This window comes from Lycium ferocissimum, chromosome 4, assembly GCF_029784015.1.
Source record: "Lycium ferocissimum isolate CSIRO_LF1 chromosome 4, AGI_CSIRO_Lferr_CH_V1, whole genome shotgun sequence".
NCBI classification, from domain to species: domain Eukaryota; kingdom Viridiplantae; phylum Streptophyta; class Magnoliopsida; order Solanales; family Solanaceae; genus Lycium; species Lycium ferocissimum.
Window position 1 is genome coordinate 33,344,123 of NC_081345.1, and position 20,929 is coordinate 33,365,051.

General features: G+C 35.1%; 3 protein-coding genes and 1 non-coding gene across 4 annotated transcripts; 3 read left to right on the forward strand and 1 right to left on the reverse strand.

Moving 5' to 3' along the window:
• Positions 1-1,653: 1,653 nt before the first annotated feature.
• LOC132054616 (transcription factor PRE3-like) lies at positions 1,654-3,834 on the forward strand. Its single transcript, XM_059446590.1, has 2 exons — positions 1,654-2,391; positions 3,413-3,834. Exons 1-2 carry the CDS (start codon positions 2,263-2,265, stop codon positions 3,560-3,562), a joined length of 279 nt encoding a protein of 92 aa, XP_059302573.1. The 5' UTR covers positions 1,654-2,262; the 3' UTR covers positions 3,563-3,834.
• Positions 3,231-3,334, forward strand: LOC132054988 (U6 spliceosomal RNA). Its single transcript, XR_009414457.1, has one exon. It is a non-coding gene; the product is annotated as a U6 spliceosomal RNA (small nuclear RNA).
• A 1,776-nt stretch (positions 3,835-5,610) lies between the features above and the next one.
• LOC132052405 (ABC transporter A family member 7-like) lies at positions 5,611-13,859 on the reverse strand. The gene is made up of 18 exons (XM_059443926.1): positions 13,707-13,859; positions 11,277-11,655; positions 11,100-11,176; positions 10,873-11,002; positions 10,604-10,723; positions 10,396-10,514; positions 9,868-10,023; positions 8,994-9,156; positions 8,778-8,903; positions 8,543-8,626; positions 7,820-8,175; positions 7,226-7,426; positions 7,021-7,130; positions 6,844-6,928; positions 6,637-6,765; positions 6,427-6,532; positions 6,121-6,209; positions 5,611-5,962 (listed from the first exon to the last, which is right to left on the reverse strand). Exons 1-18 carry the CDS (start codon positions 13,782-13,784, stop codon positions 5,666-5,668), a joined length of 2,805 nt encoding a protein of 934 aa, XP_059299909.1. The 5' UTR covers positions 13,785-13,859; the 3' UTR covers positions 5,611-5,665.
• Positions 13,860-14,314: 455 nt separating this feature from the next.
• LOC132052407 (ABC transporter A family member 2-like) lies at positions 14,315-20,719 on the forward strand. Its single transcript, XM_059443927.1, has 16 exons — positions 14,315-14,749; positions 15,605-15,836; positions 15,947-16,116; positions 16,346-16,531; positions 16,625-16,720; positions 16,803-17,003; positions 17,121-17,280; positions 17,368-17,585; positions 18,206-18,323; positions 18,398-18,474; positions 18,573-18,662; positions 18,771-18,917; positions 19,019-19,288; positions 19,382-19,462; positions 19,941-20,117; positions 20,218-20,719. Exons 1-16 carry the CDS (start codon positions 14,381-14,383, stop codon positions 20,452-20,454), a joined length of 2,829 nt encoding a protein of 942 aa, XP_059299910.1. The 5' UTR covers positions 14,315-14,380; the 3' UTR covers positions 20,455-20,719.
• The last annotated feature ends 210 nt before the right edge of the window (positions 20,720-20,929 follow it).

A 20,929-nucleotide genomic window follows, 5' to 3' on the forward strand; every position in this document is an offset into this window, starting at 1 on the left:
AACACACTAGAAAATTATGTAGTACGAAACTCACTTGCTTCCAAGAAAATATTTTCCTTCATACTAAACACACCCTTAGTACATGAAATTGATTAAACTCGGAAGGAAATAATCAATAAGCCTAGGCATGCAGATTGTAATTAATTAGCAAACACTTTGACGACGTTAATAAGCCAAGTTGCCAACTTAGACTTCATCATGAATCTGTACTGAATCAAAAGAGATTCCAGGTTGGCTACGTATCAAGACAATAAAAACACGTCTATAAAACCTCATTTGATTAGATTCCTTTAGTCTTGCCTTTCTAATCAGTTGAATTAATATCAGAATACAATGATTAGATGCAAGGGCTTCATTACTTTACCACCAATGACCTTAAGACTGGCCATGAAAATAATTTAACTAGTGGTCCCTTAAAAGATCTCACAAAATTATTCGGAGTTAACCATTCGGAATTTGAAGAAGATTGAAATGCTTAATTCAGTTTCACACTGTATAAATTAAACTCTGGTAATTATAAGTACTAACGCCAGCGTAGGAAAACAAGGAACATGTAGAATTAAGTTAATGTGAGCTATCACTTGAATGAATCCAATTAGACAATTAATGTCAATGTGCATGGGGGACCCAAGATTTTTAAGTCATGAGTGCTTTAACTACCTTCAATCTAGAGTTGCTACTCCCTGAAATTGGATGTTCAGTCAATATATATTTGTATGTTATTACTAGTTTCATATATAGTAGAAACATAGTGTTTGTGTCAAAAGTAGTGGTGTGCTTGAGCACCTATGTAGTAACGTTTACAATTACATATAGGTCCGTCAGTCAATCATCATCAATCAACACGATTATTCTAATAACATTGACACTAGTTTGATTTAACGGGAACAATACATAAGACAGATCAGCTATATATCTAAAGACAATATGACTCATAACTAGCTAGTAGCACTACACTTGCAAATACGATATTAATGGCCATATACAAATTAAAGTGCATTTGGTCAGTTTATAGGGAAAAAGAGCTAGCTTTTGAACTGATAGTAAACTTGATCTGTCAAATAGATAATAAACTGATAGTAGTACTGAAGATCAGATATGCATTGATTTCATCTAGCCTCATGAGTGACCTCACTATGCCAATATAAAAAACATGTAAAAACAAGCATAGATAAACAAAAACCCTGTTAAAAGGGTCGGTGAGGAGTAACGCTTATTTTGGGATTCTACGTGTCGCCTCAAGTACTTTCCATTTGAGGAAAAGAACATGTTTGTATAATTGTATCAAATATGAATCTTGACCAGTCAACCCCCCTCTTATAATTAAGCGATAAGAAAGAAGTGAGAGCATGCACTAATTGTTTCACCCTTTTCCCCTCGATGTTAATTCATTATCGGTCACCTAAACCTATTAAGCCTTGTAAGGTGGTTCTTAATTACTGATTCACACAGGATTTCACGTGCTTCATGTTACTCGGGTCGGAGGAGCTGGCTCATGTTCTTCATATAGACTGAATAATTATGAAATTACTTCAATACTTTCATACATATATGTATTTATTGTTTGAAGGATTTGAAGCATGATATCAAGAAAAATATGACAACAAAGTAGCAAAAAAAAAAAAAAAAAAAAAAAAAAGAGTGAACTAAAAATGAGGTTTATTGAGTAACATTTCTTGGAAAAGACATCCCATATGTCATGAAGTTATTTTCCACTTCTAGTCGAGAGGAGATAGTTAGTGCATTTCTTTGCTGATATCATGAAATAGCTTCATATATTTCTGAAAAAAAATATATACTCAATAGCAGTACGTAGATGTAATAAAATAACATGGTACTACGTGTATTCTCTGACACACTCACGTACACTCAACACACATTAAGAGAGAACACATGCATAGAGAAATTGCTAGCTTTCTTAAGCCCATTTTTGTTCAACCTCAAAAAAAAAAAAAAAAAAAAAAAAAAAAAAAAGATTAACAATAAAAAGATCATAGCATAGAAGGGCAAATCTCTAGAAAGTAACTTGATTCTTCTCTCTCCGAAAACCCTATTTAAAGACAAGCTAAGCACTCTCCTTTCTTCCATGCAATTGTCTTCACCACTAGTGTTTTTGTGCACTAATTACTTTTCTCCCTCTTCAAAGCACCACTTTAATTTCACACTCTCCATAGCAACACACTTCTCATTTGTCCATTATATATAATTTTGTCTCTAATTTATTAGTTCATCTACAAACATATAATAAAAGTATTTGAAAAGATGTCTAGCAGAAGGTCAAGATCATCAAGACATTCAGGAGGATCAAGGATAAGTGAGGACCAAATCAATGATCTTGTTTCAAAGTTGCAACAACTTCTTCCTGAACTCACGAATAGGTCGTCCGACAAGGTAATTAATTTCATTTAATTTCTCTCGTCTACTCAAATTGAAACTCCAAAAGGGGAACACACGATTTAGAATTTTCACTAAAAGGTTCAAAAAAAAAATTATGATAAGTTGGTATAATACCAATGGAGCTTGAACATATGACCTTATACAAAGTTTCATGAATTTCTTCATTAACCAGTTGGCTTAGAGACATTCTCTAATTTGTGCCAAGAAAAGTATAAACACAGACATATATGTATGTGTGCATGTAATGTTCATATCTAACGAGTGATATATATATATATATATATATATATATATAATTAGCGGTACAATGAGGATGAACCCTAAAATGAGTGGAATCATCTATCTTTGTGATTTTGTTATTCTAGAAAACGAGAAGAAGCGAAAAAAAGCAGTAAAAGAAATCATTGAAATTAAACATATATAGTATCTGTAAGAATTAATCTTAATTTCTTGTGATTTCCAGTTATAATTAGTAAAATAAAACATTTCAGTTAAAATGTAGTGGTTCCTAATATGTCATCTATAAAGCAAATCGGTCGACTTAGTACCAAATTTGTGTCGGAAGATGACTACACCAAAATAAAGCTTTGCCAATGACATGCTTTAAGTTGTAAAGTTTTACCTCTGTCCTTGGATCGCAACATTTGAAAGTTGTCTCAATAAATATTAATTTTTTAAATATGTAGTGGTTCCTAAGACTTATTTGGTCTTAACTTCCTGGTTTTTGAACACTGGAATGTACATAGGATTCTCTTTTGTCCCTTGATGATTTATTGGACTTACTAAACTTATTAATCTGAGTAGTATACACTTGTTTGCTTCATAGTTCCTATCTGAACTATTGTTCCTATCTGATAAAATTAGAACGATAAATAGAAGATTAACACGACTCATGTGCAAGAATGATACATACATTTGAGAAATTGTCCTTTCTTTATCTTTCTTTTTTTTTTGTTTTTTTGTAAATCTGAACTACTCTTATTTTATAAATTTATTTCTGTTTCATTTGTGGCAGGTTTCAGCTGCTAGGGTGTTGCAAGATACATGCAATTACATAAGAAGCCTGCATAGAGAAGTTGATGATCTGAGTGACAGATTATCTGAACTATTGGAAACATCAGACACTACTCAAGCAGCTCTAATTAGAAGCCTACTTATGCAATAGTTTCTCATGTTGTATTTTTTTTTTTTTTTTTAATTTCTTTTCCCACTTGCTTCAGCAGTTACCATTTTGTTTCTTGGGTTAATTTTCCTCAATTAGAATTTCCATTTAATTATTGACTGCTAGAAAAGAGAATTTTCACGATGTTTTTTTTTTTTGAACTCACCTTTAAAGCTTCATGGGCTCTAGCTAAGCCCTACAATGTTTATTTCTCTGTCGTTAGAAAATATATTTTGCACTCGTTTAGCAGCATTCGTCGTCTGAATATTGGAACAGTAACGAGAAAAATGCCCCAACTTAAGGAAGTACCAGAAAGTGTTTGTTTAGTTTAAGATTGTATGTACGTAATATAAAGAGAATAAATAATGGGGGCATTTTGATATATATTCAATGTTCTGAAAGAGACAATGTTAACGATCTCTGAACAAACTCATGTCTAGGGGTGTTAAATGTGTGGGTTGAGTTGAATTTGGGCGGGTCAAAATAGATTGAGTTAATAAATGAGCGGGTCATTACTTGCTTGAAATGCGTTGAACTGAAATGGGCTGAAAACCAGGTCATAATCAATTTAGGCAGGTATGATTTCATGATCTAATTTTGTCACCCCTACTCATATCCCTACTTATGAGCACTTTAGTAGTTGATCCGCCCAAACTTGAACAAATTGAGCGGCTCCTGAGTTCGGGGGCGAATTTTATCACCCCTATCTATTCATGTTCCTACTTGTGAGCACTGAGCAATACTTAAATAGATTTTGAGTAAACGTATCGCATTGCATGAGGCTATGAGCAAGTGAATGACAGAATTATCATTAGAAAGAAAATTGATTATGCACGTAAAACATAATGTTCGTCCCTGAAAAAATCAAAGACAACAAAATGTATAACAAATTGTAATATTTAATATCAGAATATAATTTATAGGTCAATATCTAGAAATTTCTCAAAGTCTTGAGAAAATATCCTCTATTGGCTCAAGGTCTTGACAAGCTGTTCTTGAATTCTTTGATTTGTATGTGAATTCAAGGACACAGTTTGATCTTGAATATGAAATTGAATTTATTTGAGAATAATGCCTTGATGGTCGCACAAACAATAATTATGTCACGAGTAAGTAACTTTGATCTTGAATGTCTTGTATTTGATTTGATTTCGTTCGTAATCTTTGAATACTAGGATTAGAAAATTAAATGCTGGACTGCTTGAAAGCTTGCAGGAATTTGTGCTGATCCACGAGCTTTCTTGCAGTATTCTTGTTATTACTTCGGCTTCTAGTCTTCTCAATTGCGAAATGTGACCCCTTTATATAGGTGTGAACTAAGATTTTGGGAGGAATAGCCTCCAAGAAAGGCTCGTGGGTCATTGGACTTGCACCACATAGATTACCTTATTTAGTAGAAGCGGACTACTTAATATGCTAATGATACTTAATCCTACATAATTAACGCTACTTAATACTCTCCGGATAATAAAGAGTGTCCATTTAGCCTTGTTTTCTTGGGTCAAAAGTGTGTCCACTTATCAAATCAAGAAATAATTTTTGTTATTTTTTTAGATTTGCCCCTATTAAGTGCTGTGTGAGCAAATTCCAAAACCTATTTAATTAGGGGCAGTTTAGTCAAATTATCTAATTTTTTTTAGGAGTTAGTATTTTCTTAAAGGGTGCACAAATGGTTAAGTGAACACTCTTTTTCATCCGGCGGGGGTATACTTAATCTTATTTTTCTTATAACTTTTTTATTCTTCTTCTTTATTCCTAACACTATTTGTTCCCACTTAACACTACTGGATCCAACTTGACGCTACAAATTAGTATATATCATTCATCTTTCATCAGTAGTTCGGAGTGATCAGTGAGCTTAAAATTAAACAAGTTGACTAATTAACACTTTGTTGATACAAAAAACTCTTTCTATTCCACGATCAAAAAACTGGAGATGCACATCACGTGGATATAATAGTACCCACAACCGATGTTGACATCCTTGTACACATTTACAATACAAATAAACGTCACAGATACCCTGTACTTGATGCATCTACATGAACCTAATGGAATCCCTTTCTTTCCTTTTTTGCTTTTCTAATTTGTGTCGCTGCCATATGATCATACTTCATTGAAAGACTGAGCGGTTCGAGCAACCTTGATAAAGACATCCTCTAAAGTTGTATCAGCCATACCCCAAGCATGAACTGTAAATCTACTCTTTGCCTCCTCAACTAGTTGAAATACATCTGCGATTTTCACTTCATGCTTTGGCAACTCGAACTTCTGTGTCCCTGATAAATGGTATACTCTATTGGCGTTTGGGCATAGGCGTCGCACCATGTTCTCCATTTCCACCTCATTGTCAGATGACGTAGTTACCGCAAACACATAAGACCCTCCATATCTTGCCTTCAACTGTTGATAATAAAGTTTGAGAATTATGAGAAAAACATAAAAAAAACTAGGTAAGTCCAACATTTTTACATTGTCAATTATAATTCCAATTGGCACCACCACACTACTTCTAATTGAACTATAGAGCATTTCTATATTTTGTAAAAGCTTGAAATTACCTCTGTAGAATTTCCTATGCACTGCAAACTTCCATCAACGAAAATTCCTAAGCGATCACATAAATAATCCGCTTCTTCCATTGAATGAGCTGAAATTATTATCTTTATCAGTAATCATATACCATTTTCATGAAAGAGGAATTAGGCAAAAACTCAAAAACCAATACATGTGGGATTTTTGCTGAAATGTGATTGACGTAGAATGCATCATATTCCACTATAATTACTTTCCAGATGAGATGCAAATAAAAATATCATGTCAAAACAGATAACAAGTAAACTAGAGATGGAAAGTTGATCATTTACTAGTGAGAATTATTGCTCTGCCTTTCCGTGCATTCTTCACAACAGTCCACAAGGTATTTCTTGAAGCTGGATCAAGTCCAGTACTCGGCTCATCCAGGTAGACAACCTGGTAAATTTTGCATATACACAATTTCTCAATTAAGGAGGAGGAACATGAAGATATCTGTAAATGTATTTTTCACTCCAGGAAATACGACAGGACAAACGTACCTTGGGATTTCCAATAAGTGAAATAGCAACACTTAACCTTCTCTTCATTCCACCACTGTATCTTCCAGCTTGCTTGTCAGCAACGCCCCCGTTAAACAAGTTGAGACTCTTAAGAGAGTCTTCAACTGCCTGTAGTTATTAACAACTTTCAGATGTTAAGATCTGTTTATCAGCCCTCTATCAATTTAGAATGGGACCATCACTTACTTGATGTAAAACCGCTCCTTTAAGATTTTTAAGCCTTCCATAGAAAAGTAGGTGCTCCCTTCCTGTTAATGTATCCCAAAGCAAGCTATAGATGATTTCCAAAAAGGTAGAAGATTAATTAGTACTGTAGTTAACTCTATGTCAACTTGACTTTGTAGTGCATCGATCGATTCATACTCATGCTGAGGACATACACCCATGATGGTGTATACTTTGTCCATCTCTGTATTTATATTCAGACCGTCAACAAATGCAGCACCGGAGCTTGGCTTTGTGAGCCCAATCATCTGTTAGCAAAACTTTGTTACTAAGAAAATGGAAAACAAACAAAAACTAGTTGTTGGATAACATATCTGGCAAATTAGATCACAGAAGTACTGACCATACTAATAAATGATGTTTTGCCAGCACCGTTGGGGCCAAGCATACCCAAGCATTCCCCTTCAGGCACAGCAAGTGATAGTCCTCTCACTGCATATTTATCGGGGTTTCCATCTTGCCCTGGATAAACCTTTTTCAGGTTGTCAACCACGATGGGATAACCTGCTGTCGACCCTGCTAGCATCTGTTCAACCCTTTCCCTCTGTGAAATTAATGGGAGGAAATGTTGAATTGTGAAACAATAAACATAAAAAAACATAACAGAGCTATATAAGAGATTGCTGATATTTTTTCATTATGAGATTCAATACTTGCGTCCTAGTAACTACTTATATTCGTAGGAGGTATAAATCAGTCAGTTTTGCTCTGATGTCCACAATTATATTGCTTCAATGGTTTGTGTAAGTCTGCGTACAGTCTATCCGCGTACAGTCTATCCTCCCCAGACCCCACTTGTGGGATCACACTGGGTTGTTGTTGTTGTAATGGTTTGTGTAAGTCTCTTTACTACCAATTTTCCTTCCTATCGTGATGTTAAAGAGAATAGTAAACTTCCTAATGTTTTATCAAAGGAAAGAGTATCAAGTAAACTTACCTCTTGGGCAACATCTTCTTTGTCCATTTCAAGACAAAGAGCAGATTCCTTCTTTTCCAGTAAGTTCATAGTGGATACTGTCTGCTTCTTCCGGGAGTTGCGCAAGAAAAATAGGGGACTTTTCCCAGATGAATTGATCTGGTCCAAGTAAAAAGCAACAAGGAGAACCACTGCCCATTCCAGAAACATAATAATTATAGTCTCTTTCATCCCATTACCAGGATCATTCAAATTTTTCCATGTCATGCCACCTTTTTCACCCGTAAAACTGCCAGTGCTAGAATATTCCCCAAACTCGAATAATCCACGATAAAGAGAAAATCCAGGATATAGCTCCAACAATATAACCCACCCTTCTACAATATCACATATCAAAAATCCAGGAAAAGAGATTTCGTATTAGAAGAGAGCCAAATACTAAATAGCAACTTTGTAGGTGTAAACTTCAAAAAAGGTGAAAAATCAAAGGTTGTATAAATTAAATCATATTGGAAGCTTTTTTAAAGAGTCTCACCAACCAACTGTAAAACCTCCATCATGTTAAATTTATAATGCCAAACTTCCTAATAAACTGTAAATCCACACAAATATAATGGTTCAAGAAAATAAGTGATCTTCAATATGGAGGATGACTAGTATGATGCAGCTGGAAGAACAGCGATAAAATGTTACAGCTAGATCATGAAAGTGTTATGCTTGTATCCTTAAATTTCCTCAATTTACCTGATATTGATGTATCCGTAATAAAGCTTGAGAAAAAGAATGCTCCTAAGAGACCACTTGCAAACACCAACATGTAGCCCATGACTGATACGGAAGTGGATGAATTAGTTTAATATCACATGTTATTGACTAAAAAACAAGGGGGAAAAGGCAGATTCATCCTTTTCATGATATATATATATTTTTAACATGAAAACCTGTCTTGCAATAGCGACATCTAGTAAAGATATCAGACCTGTGGCTGTCTTGACATCTGAGAAAAATCCAGCCAGCAGAAAAGCAAATGCAATTTGCAAGTTTATGTAGGCGAAGTAGAACACAAACTGGATGCTGTAAGCATTATAACGAAAGAACTTTAAATCTGCAAATGGTGGAGAAGAAAAAAGATAAATTACCAAGCCGCTAAATATGAATTTCGTGAAGGAATCAATTTAATAAGCTGCAGCATTACTTAAGACCGAGCCAAACCCCACAAAGCCTAGCATGTAGAGAGATGATATGACAAGAAAATAAGCATAAGTAATAGTCCAATAGGGGCCGTCCTTAAGTCCGTGCATTTTCATCATGATTCGTAGCCTCTGTTGCTTTTCATAAACCAGAGCTACAAAAACAACCTGTAAATAGTCAACCAGAGAATGAACATGAGACACTTAAAAAGGCAGGATAACATTATGACAAATGAAACTGATACCATCATGCGGAGGCAGATTGAGGATTTAAATTCTATGGGTTCAATCTTATGTTTTTAGTATTGAACCCATTATCTTTTTAAAGTTATTGGTTCATATCTACTGTTTATTACTGTTTTATTATTATTATTATTGTTTATTTCATATGAATGACAAAATGAAACTTAAAGAGGAAAGATAATTCTTAAAAGAAAAATACAACATCTCCCACATTTTTGGAAAACCTTAAAGGTTGATAATAGGAGATAGTGACACTATGAAAAGAAGTTGAAGTCAAGGCCAGTTTAATTTTGATTGATTCCTATACACATTTCATGGAGTTTACATTGTAAAGTTTAGGTTGCCTTAAAGAATCAAACTTTTGTAGCTCTTCAGAAAAATAAATTACTTTTTTCCTTGTTCTCGAAATCAGAAACAAACCGCTAGTCAGCAGAACAACGTAAATTCACCGGGTATGATTGAATATGATGAAGTACTTCCCCTCATGAGAAGAGGTCCACAGTACTAAAAGAGGCAACTTTAGATATTATACTATAGTTGTTTAGAGAACAGATATCAGAGTTAATCAGAACAAATGGTATTAATAAAACTAATTACACTGATGTATGTAAAATCAGTACTTGTTAATTTACTCACTGGAAAAAGCTGTAGAATCACCCATGAAAACATTACCGGTCCCATCGGACCGACCTCCGGGATCTTCATACTTCCGTGCTTGGGCATTTCTTTGACAGATCCAAACACAATATTAGTATCTGGTCCAAGCAAATATTGAAGGAAGGCATTCGATACCTGTACAAACACATAGTTTCTTTAACTATAAAAATCATTTCATTTCATGGTTAATACTCATCAATGTGGAAACAAACTATTTTTCCCTAAACTTACCATTTTAAGCGAGGAAGAAAATCAAACTAATATTTCTAAGCCTTGAAAGAATAAGATAAAATTTATAAGATTCTCCAATACATTTTGAAACCATCCCGATATTTCTATATCTAGTGAACGCAGTCATGAAGTATGAGAAAAAAAAAAAAAAGGGAGTTCCTTTCCTCTGGGAAATCACACTAATGATTAATCCGATCATGTGGATACAAATTCGACAATTGCTGATAAGGAGAGGAACAACATGTAGGAGAAGGTGGTAAACAGTAAATGATTTACCAGGTTCACCATAGTAGGCACTCGTGTATATGTTGGACTTGGTTGAGAATCCCTATCGGTACCGTTATACCAAATACTCACATTGAACCTACTTCCATCTGTATTTAATAAATCATATGCTGCAAAAAGAAGGAGATCATACAACTTGTTAAGAAAAAGATTGATATTTACATGATACTAAAATAGCATGTTATGCAAAGCCGACAACCTGCTACTATCTCATTTATCTTTTTCGCCGGATTCCCCTTCTTGTAACCTTTATACAGCTCTTCATTGATCTCAGAAGGATTATTACGCCATAAGGGTAAACCTTCACGACATTTTACATCTGCAGTAGAACATTAGGAAAACTCAGAGCCACTTATAAACTAAACCAACTTCATCAAACTTTTTGCCAGCTTGTGTCTCGTGCTTAAAAAATCTAACATAAACAAGATTAGGCTGTTGCCAGATAGCAGTAACGAGCACAAATTGTACCAATTTCACTTAAATTTTCAACCGGCACTCTATACTTGAAGTTCGGAGGACACTGAGATTGAACTCTATACACCGTCTTAAAGAAAGCAGGTTCAAGAAAATTTGTACGCTCAGGTTTAACCGTTGAACCCTGAAAGATTTCATAGGTAGTTCACTATCAAACACGGTCCATGATATATAGCAGTGAATCTCAAGGAAAGCACAAAAAAAAAAGGGTAGGGACTCACAATGATAAAGCTGGAATACTCGCCATCATCAGTATCATCTAGATGTGATTCATTTCTGAGCAAGTTTTCACTGATACCTATGGAGTTCCATATCAATTGGAAATACATTAGAAGCCTTCTTTAGAAAACTAGTCTTATTTGCTTATGGTATGTAGAATCACAGAAGATAAAGCATACTTTGTCCAAGAGTCTGATCAGTTCCAGTCAGAAGTACAATAGCTGGACAAGATTTAGACATTTTGCACGACTCATTAGGCAAGTCTGCATATGTAATATAATCAGTTCGTACAGCACTATATTCAGGATCTGGTATCTGTAAAATGGGTTTCCATTCGTATGGATCTTTAACTTCACAAAGGTCTGCTTGTGCCGGAGCTGAGTATTCCAGACCACATTTATCTTCACATTTTCCAGTACCATTAGTGTCAATACATTTGCAGCCGCATTTAGTTTGTTTTAACATCATCGCACCAGTAAGAATTTCAATGGTCCTTAAGAAAATAAGGAGAAAAATAGGGACCGAGATAAGGCGACAATTTGCCTTGGCATTTCGTTTCTGCAACAAATTGAAAACAAACCAATCAGAATACCATTCAGCCTGGAAGCAAAATATGATACTGATTTTAATAACGGTAAATTTCATGAATGGTCACTTAACTATCACCTTTTTTTCATCAAAGTCACTTAATTATGTTTTCTAACAGAAAAGTCACATAACTATTACTTTTTTTCATCAAAGTCACTTAACTATGTTTTCTAACACAAAAGTCATATAACTATCACTTTTTTTCACCAAAGTCACTTAACACATTTTCTAACACAAAAGTCACGCCTGCTAAAGAATTCAAATTCCGATGGGCAGAGGCGGAGCCAAGATATGAAGCTTTTGGGTTCGGAGTTCTAATTCTTTGAAGTCACTGCGTTCTAAATTAATAGTTTGTACATATTTGACAAAACGTTTAATATAAATATATGGTTTGGACGAAAGCTACTGGGTTCGGCCGAACCCACCCCCGAAGGGCTAGCTCCGCCCCTGCCGATGGGTAATTTTTTTTTTTTAATAATTGATACAAACTCAATTAAAAAGAATCGATCCGGTGCAAAACTCATGCAAATATTAAAATATTAAAGAAACAAAACCAATCCTTCACCAAATAGGCAGTCCTTCTCTCCAAGGGCTCTCAAGCCAAAAACGTGTGAATTTTATTGGCCATTTTTTCCAATATATATTGAAAAGTGTTACATGTTGTTGGATAGTAGGAAATTGAATTATACGGAGTAATAGTTATTACTATTTGCATCGATAGTAATAATCTTGTGATAATTCCTTTTTTTCAAATTTATTCACCCTTTTGGTAATTTAATATCTGCTTATAAATTTTGGACCAGGTCGATTCTTTTTAATTGAGTTTGTATCTATTAGATCAAAAATAAAAAAAGAATATAAAAATATTACCCATCGAAAGTTGAATTTTTCAGTAGGTGTGGCTTTTGTGTTAGAAAATATAGTTAAATGATTTTGGGTGAAAAAAAGTGATAGTTAAGTGACTTTGGTGAAAAGAAGAGATAGTTAAGTGACCATTCTTGACTTGAGATTAGTAGCTTCGTAGGTTGCCATAAATCCATCAGATTTACTATAGAAAATTAAAATTATATTTTTAGCGAAGCCATCACGTTCACTTGACCAAGATGCCTGCTAGTATCATCCTCAACAGAAAGTACAAATGGAACGACATAATTCCAAACCATTGTTTCGTTTTCGTCAATGATCAATCTCTAGTATACATTCAGATCCAGTCTCCCCTTGCTGAGAATATTACATGTTCCACATTGTTTATCCTGAGTTACTTCACCTATTGTCAAAGCTGGATTATCAGGTTCTTTAATCTTTTTAACATGGGGCATCTCGAGCACTTTCTCTCAAATAACAAAAATAAACAAGAAAGAAAAAGAAAAAAAAAATCAACTCCTTTTCTATTGATTCATCAAAAACAATTCTTAAATGAGGCCATGGATGAATTGAAAAAGAAATCTTTATTGGTTCTACCTCCTATTTTTATGAAGAGAATGACTGTTTTTCGTGAAGGATTTTAAAAAAAGATCCTGATCTCCTACAAATAGAGGAATGATTTGGAAGATCCAATACCAAAAATAGTGGTATTAATTGTGTTAAGACATTTCCTAAGGATGTATAATGATTGTGTTGAGTTCTTATCGAGCTTTAAAAGGAGTTTATAATATTTCAGTATTACTCCACCCACTGCCTTAAGTTTCAGGTCACACCCCGTACCCCACACTATTAAGAAACATTTCACGCACGGGTAAGCCATTAATTTTTGTATCACATAGAGCAAACTTTGCACACACTAAGCCGAAAGAAAAAGAAAAATTGTTTCCATAGTAGAGTGCAAAACTTGCAACTAGAAAGGGAAAAAATGAAATTGTTGCCATGTGACCGGGAGATCACGAGTTTAAAGCGAGATCACGAGTTCGAGCCATAAAAATAGCGTCCTGTAGAAAGGCAGGGTAAGGCTGCGTACGATAGACCCTTGTGGTTCGGCCCTTCCCCAAACCCCGCGCATAACTAGAGCTTAGGAAAAAATGTACCTGAAACGTCAAATTCTTCCTAAGCAAAGCATCGGCTTGAGTCCCGTAACTCGCTGGAGCTGTCACCGAGTCTGCCATTGAAGGACCTCTGTTTCAGCCCCAGAAAAATAGAATAACAATTTTAACAATTTTTTTTTTTTTAAACTTACTACAAATGAGTTCGTTAGGAAGAATAACTAACTCTTAAATAGGGGTCGTTTCAGGGTAACAGTGAACAGCCCTTTATTTCGGCTTTAAATCTGGCTGTAAGTTAATCTCTTTAAAATGACTAAACTACCCTTTGCACGGTTAATTAACCACTCAAATGTTTAGAGTCAAAAACCACAGAAAATTAGTCCTTTTTAAAAAAAGGAAAATATTAGTCAACAAGAAGCAAAGGGCAAAATGGTAGTTCAACATATATATCTGTCACCCAAAGCAAGTTAAGGTAAGAAAAAATAAAAATAAAAATTCATGGTGCGATACAGAACATTTAAAAGTACGGTGTAACGAACAAAACATCTTTGAACGTTAAAACATCCTTATTTCCATGCACATAACTCGGTTAGTCACTAGTTCATATCAGTACTTTTTATTTATTTAATAGAAAGGCAGTTATTCCAGTTAAAGAATAGTGAAAAAAAAAAAAAAAAAGAACGTTAGAATTTGAAGAAGGGAAGAAGAGAGAAGAGCAAATGGAATTGCAGGGGGGATTCCCTCTGCTAGTGCAACAGTACAAAGCATTATTCAATAAAAATGTGTTACTTGCATGGCGTAACAAGCCCGCCACATTCCTACAGCTCTTCTCGTCCTTCTTCTTTATCTTCCTTCTCTTTTGCATTAGAACAGCTAACGAATCGCGCAAGTCTGCTTCCACCTTTGCCAAGGAATTGCACGATCCACAGACGATGGCGGGCCCACCTATCCCGCCCTGCGAGGACAAGTTTTTCATTAAAACTCCCTGCTATGATTTCATTTGGAGTGGCAAAGATAGTAAAACTATCGGGGATGTTGTTAGGAAAATTATGGCAAATAATCCTGGTAGGCCTATTCCTCCCAACAAGGTATGGCAACTACCTTCTATTGTCGTCATTGGTGCCTACGGCTAGTTTTTTTATTAAGTAATAGATAACGAGAAAACTAGGCCTTACCTTACTAATCCTAATGAGGTAAAGAATCTCTAGTAATTAACAAGCACAGAGAAAATAAGAGCTAGAGAAAATTAGGTATATTCTATGATCATCATAGATTTTATAATATCTACTTCTCCCTCCATCCCAATATAAATGGCTTAGTTTGACTGGCACAAAATATATGGAATAAAAAGAGATTTTTTAATCTTGTGGTCCTAAATTAAAGATTTGTGTAATGTACTAAAATGTTTTTGAATCTTGTGGTTTTAAACTTGTCATTGAGGATGTTTGAATTGTCACTTACTAAATACAGAAAGAGATACTCTTTTTTGGACAAATCAAAAAGAAAAGTAAGACATTCAAATTGGGATGGAAGGAGTATTTTTTAATGATTTAACTCACATAAAGAATTTTTACATTATACAAACAGGTTATTACTTTATTTTTAAGGCTATCGATCAGGATTATTATAGACAATTACATGTTGTTATCGGTCATCTAAAATATATCACACTGTCTGAGCACATATGTTAAATTCAACAAAATGTGTTACATTCACAGCTGCACTTGCTCTTATTCCTGTACCTAAATGAAATGACTAATGTGAAAGAGAAAGCTACAATGACGTGTATTAGGACCCATGTAGTTATCAAGTTAATACAGAGAAAGATAGATCACATTGTCTACTGCAATTTTTGCGAGTATATCCTTTTTTTTATTATCAACTGTGCCATGATTCCTTCGATTTGATGCATTGACAGTTAAAACTTGTGTTTGTTGTACCAGGTTCTAGCATTCAACACCAAAAATGATGTGGATAAATGGCTTTTTGATAATCCTGTGCGTTGTCCTGCAGCTGTGCACTTTAAAATACTGAATGGGAATAAAATTGCTTATAGTCTTCAGACAAACTCCACAGCCGTTGTGAAACGAGGACAAGACGAAGATCCAACTTTTAAATTCCAAATCCCACTTCAATTAGCAGCAGAGCGCGAAATCGCGAGGAGTCTGATTGGAGGTACATACCTCTTGTTATGATCCATTTCTAGATAATGATGGTTAAAAAGAATTTGTTCTTTTCTTAAGCACGCCTTTGTTCTGTGTTTTAACTTTTAAATACATTTTCAGATCCAAATTTCCCCTGGGATGTCAGCTTTAAGGAATATCCACATCCTCCTGGTGATACATTTAATGAAGAGGCTATAACAACAATAATCTTTTTCTTGGCAGTTGCTATATTTGGTTTTGTCTTCCAAATCAGTGCTTTAATCACTGAAAAAGAACTCAAGCTTCGGCAGGTATCTCCTTTGCCATTTTGATAAGATCGAAGGATCCAAAATGTAAACTTGAGAGGTTCAACCTTTATGATTGGCCGACTGAAATTATTTTATTGTTTATAAGGTAAATAGTTTTGTTAATGTTGCCAAAAGATAGAGGAACATAAACCTAGGGTTGAGTTGAACCCAACTTGTCCTCCTCTGGCTAGCTTCATTGGTTCATTTTCTAAATGCCATATTTGCCTTGCAGGCAATGACTATGATGGGTCTTTTTGATACTGCCTATTGGTTGTCCTGGGTCACATGGGAAGCACTCCTCTCATTTTTCTCTTCTATGCTCACTGTGATCTTTGGAATGATGTTTCAATTTGATTTTTTCTTGCGCAATAACGTAATAGTCGTGTTCCTTCTGTTTTTCCTCTTCCAACTTACTATGGTACACCTCAATCATCCCTTCTAAACTTTTTACCATATACACAGTTTTGGTAATGCGAAACTTTTTTGATAATTGTTCTGTTCCTTTTGCAAGGTTTCCTTTGCATATTGGCTGTCTGCTTTCACTACCAAAGCAGCTTCAGCGACAACTCTGGCTTTCGTCATCTTTATTATTGGTTTCATTACTATGGTAAGTCCGTCCTCAACTTGAAATGTTTTATTGTTTATTACTCATCTGTGGATTAACATATTCGTCATGTTCCATTTTTCAGGTCATTTCAAATCTTGGATTTCCCTACAGCCCTCAGTTTAAAGCTGACTATAGGACTTTATGGTCATTGTTCCCGCCAAATCTTCTTACTATAGGTCTTCAGTTACTTACTAAAGCAACTGAAAGTCCTAAAGATCCTGGTATTAACTGGAGTAATGTGGCAAAGTGTTTACCTAAAGAACCAGGCTGTGTAGTTACCATGGTAAGTAAAAGTCCCTATCGACACTAAATTACTCTGAGAGCATACGGTCTTTTCAGATTCCAGTCACATGTTTTATTTTTTCTACCAACTAATTATATATTCCCCTTCTGTTAAAAGCAAGATGTGTATATACTGCATGTGAAAACGTTTTTTTTCTGGCTCGTTCTGGCTATATACTTCGACAACATAATTCCAAATATCTCTGGTGTGAGAAAATCAAAATTCTACTTCCTATATCCTGGGTACTGGACTGGAAATGGTGGAAGTAGGGTAAAAGGTAAACACAATACATCCCACTTTACTACACTAGTCTAGTCTTCTGTAAGCTGTAAAAATCTAATTATTCTCTTCCTTTTTATGTTAGAGGGAGGAAATTGTAGCTGCTGTTCAGGTTCATTGCCACGGTTGGAACCTATTACACCAGATGACGAAGATGTTCTTAAAGAAGAAACCACCGTTAAACAGCAAGCTACGGAAGGTGGATCTTCCAACGTTGCAGTTCAAATACGCGGTCTTGTTAAGACATATCCTGGAAAGTCAAAAGGTTGCTGCAAAAGGAGTCCTCCTTTCCATAGTGTCAAGGTACTTTATCTATGGTCCTAGTAGTAGCTATGTTGATGGTGCAATTGTGATCCATCATTAGAAAAAAAAATAGGAGAAAAAATTACAGTATTTCTGATCCGTTGAGCATGGAATCTGCCACTTTGACAGTTAGTCATCTCAAAATTTTGAAGCTTTTCATTTCCGTGGCAACCTTTTCTGGCGTCATTGGGAGTATTTTATCAATCAGCAGGCCCATGTGTGCCATAAAGGAATACAAATCATCACTTGGTGGAAAATGAGAAGTCCAAATTGCAAATAGGGACGGATCTAAGAGGCTCGGTTATGGGTTCACGTGAACCCAAAGAACCCCAGTAGTTATTAAGAAATCTACTAAATAACTATAAATATGGCTGTATCCCAATTATAGTTTGTAGTATTTACCTGAGGTTGTTGCAGAAACTCATAAACTTTAAGTTCTGGACCCCTCTGAATCTGCAAACAAGTATTGTAGCAGGAACGTCTTTACTCTTTGTTTAACCATCCAAACTTTCACGCAATCTGCATCTTGCTGTTTAGAGTCCCTCTCTTTCTAACGACCATTATTTCAGCAATAGCGAGCTGAAAATTATGGCCTCACATTTCTTAAATGATGATCGTAGGGCTTATGGTTGAACGTTGAAAAGGATCAGTTACTTTGTATGCTTGGGCCCAATGGAGCTGGGAAAACTACTACTATAAGTTGTTTGACTGGGATTAACCCTGTTACTGCAGGAGATGGTAATAGCTTTGATCACTCACATTTTTACGTTCATTAAAGTTGCACATGTGTAACATGAAGCATTTTTCAACAGCATCTGTATATGATCAGTCCATACGAAGCTCTATGGGCATGACAAACATTCGAAGGATGATGGGAGTTTGCCCCCAGGTAACAATTTTTTGTGTGTGATCTTCTCTTTTCAAGTCTTCAATGGAACCAGCTGATAGCATGCTTTGTAAAAATTGATTCATTTTTTCGTTTTATAGTTTGATATTCTTTGGGATGCATTATCTGGTGAAGAGCACCTTCAGCTTTTTGCCAACATTAAAGGTCTACCCCCTGCTGAAATAGACACGGTATTGCACAAAAGCCTAACACTATATTGATCCTTCTATACCTTTATAAAGATTCTATGAATTAGCTGTTCTAAAAATAATCAAATTTCATTCTTCAATCAAAAACAGGTGGTAGCACAACTATTATCCCAGTCAAAAATCACAAAGGTGGCAGCCAAGATGAGATCTTCTAGTTACAGTGGAGGAATGAAACGACGACTTAGTGTTGCTGCAGCTCTTATTGGAGATCCAAAGTTGGTTATTTTGGACGAACCGGTAGGTGCTGGTAGTTAAAATTCTTCCATATGATGTTTTATCAACTTTTATGCTAAAAATAGTTCTGTTTCCAACATTTTCATTCCCTAATATCTTCATAGACTACTGGTATGGATCCGATAACTCGAAGGCATGTTTGGGACATAATTGAGAATGCGAAAAAAGGGCGTGCCATTATCTTGACAACCCATTCAATGGAAGAAGCTGATGTCTTAAGCGACCGCATTGCTATCATGGCAAAGGGAAGGCTTCGTTGCATCGGAACTTCAATAAGGTTGAAATCAAGATTTGGAACTGGTTTCATTGCTACTGTGGGCTTTTCTAGTGAAACATCATCTCAACCTGAAGCTGTGAAACAGTTCTTTAGAAGAGTATGTCAAAAGCTACTTCTTTTACTTTTTTTTTTTTTTTTCAATTTTCTCTCTTTAAGGACTGCTAATTCTGACATATAACTATGTTGACAGCGATTAGATGTGGTGCCTAAAGAAGAAAGCAAGTCCTTCCTAACCTATGTTATTCCTCATGACAAGGAGAGTCTGTTGACGGTAATAGCTAGAATAACTCAAGGGATTTAATTTATAGTCGTCTTGTTACTGGGATTAGTAATGTTGTGATTAGTTATTCTAGGATTAGTAATGTTGGGATTAGTTATTCTGGCATTGACCATTTGTTTCTTTTTGAATTAAAAATAACATGCATTGCATACTACCAAATAATACTGAATAGGGTGTATAAGAATAGTACGGATATTGTTAATCCCATGGTTTACTATGTATAACGATAGTACTGAATAGGGTGTATAAGTAATAATGGTAAATATATTATATTTACTGACTTAAAATTGCAACCAAACATTATGCTAAAAAACACCAGCATTATTCTACCTAATACACCCTACCAAATTCATATCTTAAAGTGTAATACATTATAGTTTATGCTTTTCTATGTGGACTGGATAGCACACAGATTAGGATTTTAAGCTTGTTACATTCCATTTGATGATTGGCTTTTCACACCTACCAGGAATTCTTTGCTGAGCTTCAAGCTAGAGAAAGCGAATTTGGTATAAAAGACATCCAGCTAGGTCTTACAACTCTTGAAGAAGTTTTCATGAACATAGCTAGGCAGGCAGAACTGGAAACTGCAATAGCTGAAGGAAAATTTACAACTCTTACATTGAGCTCAGGGATCTCTCTTGAAGTAAGTCAATTATCAGAATCTTTGTTTATATTCCACAGTGGGAAATTTTCTAATCTATATTCATGGTGAATAAGTAACCTTTTTTTAAATATATATTCAGGTACCTGCAGGATCAAGATTTGTGGGAATTCCAGGAACAAAATCTCCACAGAATCCTGGAGGAATTATGGTGGAAGTATATTGGGAGCCAGATGAATCTGGTAGTCTTTGTATTTCTGGCCACTCAGATGAAATGCCAATACCACCTCATATTCAACTAAGTGATCCTCCAAACACCAAATCAGCTAAAAAACGGGGAATTGTAATTGACCCTGCAGAACTCAAAAAGGAGTCATAACAAAGTATTACTAGGAAATATAGGGACTGAGGTACATAAACTCAGATAAAGTGAGAGATCACAAGGGTCTACTGTCTATAGTCTTATACTATCAGTCTGAATTTACCATAAGCCACTACCGCTTCAAAAGGTGAAACTTTAGGTCTTAGTTAACTTGACGAACTATTTTCGATAGGAGTTCAAAGGTTTTGCATATCAATATCATTTAAGTGTATAGGACCATATGTAATTAACATGTAAATGTTGTGATTTTCTTGTATCACAAGTATTTCTCCTTTATAGGATCAATTTTGGGTAAGGAATCAGTCTACTACAATACCATAGTGATATTAAATTTTAATAAGTTGCACTCCCGTATATCAATTTTCTCTGTCAAGAATACAGCACTTCGTAAATTGGTTACGAGTTTGAATCGCGTTCTGTAGCTTAATGATGGTAAGCATTGAAGTATATGGATATTCTACTATTGGTAAAG